Genomic DNA, 1,890 nt, shown 5'->3' on the forward strand with positions numbered 1-1,890 from the left:
GATCGCTGTGGTTACCCACTACGTTCTCCTCGGTCTCAAGTATCTCCACTCCGTCAAGAAGATTCGTGCGTTCTCCCCTCTGCGCTCTGCGTCGTTGCGGTTGTTGGCCGGTGACTCATGGTACCACTTGCAACTTGCAACCTGTCCGTGAGTGCAGACCGTGACATCAAGGCCGGCAATATTCTCCTCAACACGAAGGGCGAAGCCAAATTGGCTGATTTCGGTGTGTCGGGCCAGCTCTCTGACACGATGGCCAAGAGGAAGACTGTCATCGGCACTCCCTTCTGGTACACATCACTCTTCATCTCGCCACACGCGCGCACAATTCGGAAGGTTTGACAAACGCGCGTGTGTGTTCTATAACACATAGGATGGCGCCCGAGGTGATCCAGGAAATCGGCTACGACTACAAGGCCGATATCTGGTCGCTGGGTATTACCTCCATCGAAATGGCCGAGGGCGATCCCCCGTACTCCAACATTCATCCCATGCGGGTACCACTTCACGCACACGCACACGCACACGCACACGCACACGCACACGCACACGCACACGCACACGCACACGCACACGCACACGCACACGCACACGCACACGCACACGCACACGCACACGCACACGCACACGCACACGCACACGCACACGCACACGCACACGCACACGCACACGCACACGCACAACCCTCTGTTGGGTTGGTCTCCTTGAAGCTCACAAGCGCTCGTTTCTTTGTCGCTTTGTCTTGTGGTACATCTACTAGGCTATTTTCATGATACCCAGTCGGCCGCCGCCGCGTCTCTCCGAGCCGGAGAAGTGGTCTCGCGAGTTCAACGATTTTGTGGCACAGTGCCTCACCAAAAACGCCGCCGATCGACCCACCGCTGACGACCTGCTCAAGGTATCGTGCTTCGTTTCAAAGTTGCAGTTTTCTCACTGTAGTGGGCGTGTCGTGTTGCATGGTGGAGCATGATGATTGATATCGAAGCCTCCTTTTCCCCAGCATCCTTTCCTGCAAAAGGCCAAGAACACATCGCTGCTGGCCCATCTCGTCGATGAGACCATGGAAGGAATCGCCGCCGCTGGTGGCAGAGAAGCTGCTCTCGGTCTCGACGACGAGGTACCTGCACTCATCCGCACCTTTCCTTCACGTGAGAGTTCTCTAGTGACTTATCGAACACACAACACGACAACGGCACACAGAGTGATAGCGAGTCGGAAGATGATGAAAGCGGCAAGAACACGTCCCGCAAGGACAGCGACGATGGCGACTCTGATGCCTATGCCGGCACGACCGTCATCAGCTCCCAAACGATACAGGCCGAGAAGGAGAAGCAGTTCGTCCCACCCTACATGCAGAAAAAGCCCGCTGGTGAGGTATGATGGCCACACGCACGACACGCACACACACTGTTACGGGCTTCGCTCACACATTCCGCGAACGTGTACGTGTAGTATGACAAGTACTCGGTGGACGAGCTCAAGCAGATGCTGAAGGATCTGGATGCAAAGATGGAGAAGGAGATCGAGGAGGTGAAGCAAAAGTACGAGACGCAGAGGAAGAAGTTCACCTCGCTAATCGCCTAATCAGAGCGAGCTCTCTCGCTCTACACGGATCCGCATACAAGCAGCACTGGACACACGGTCACTACCACACGTCGTGTGGCCGACCGAACAGAACGCATATCCCCCCACCCCCCAACACAATGTACATTATGCTGGCGACGATGGAACTTGATCTCACGCACCCTCGCCCCGCACCACCCCTTATCTTTTCAACGTCTTGGATCCTCTTTCGTCTTGTCGTGGCGCTGGCCCAGAAGAACAAGTCCGATCAGTCGTGGGGGCCGAGCGTGGCGATTGCCTTGAAAATTAGCGTTTCATGTTTCAAGTACC

The 1,890-nt window shown here is 55.8% G+C and overlaps 1 protein-coding gene across 1 annotated transcript; it reads left to right on the forward strand.

The window, feature by feature from the left end:
• Window positions 1–249: 249 nt before the first annotated feature.
• Window positions 250–1,581, forward strand: ACA1_229370 (mitogen-activated protein kinase kinase kinase; the record flags this gene model as incomplete). Its single annotated transcript, XM_004346519.1, has 6 exons — window positions 250–287; window positions 371–469; window positions 778–895; window positions 998–1,114; window positions 1,198–1,371; window positions 1,450–1,581. The coding sequence occupies 6 exons, from the start codon at window positions 250–252 to the stop codon at window positions 1,579–1,581; spliced, it is 678 nt and encodes a 225-aa protein (XP_004346569.1).
• Window positions 1,582–1,890: the final 309 nt, after the last annotated feature.

This window comes from Acanthamoeba castellanii (genome assembly GCF_000313135.1).
Source record: "Acanthamoeba castellanii str. Neff unplaced genomic scaffold scf7180000084761, whole genome shotgun sequence".
NCBI lineage: Eukaryota > Discosea > Longamoebia > Acanthamoebidae > Acanthamoeba > Acanthamoeba castellanii.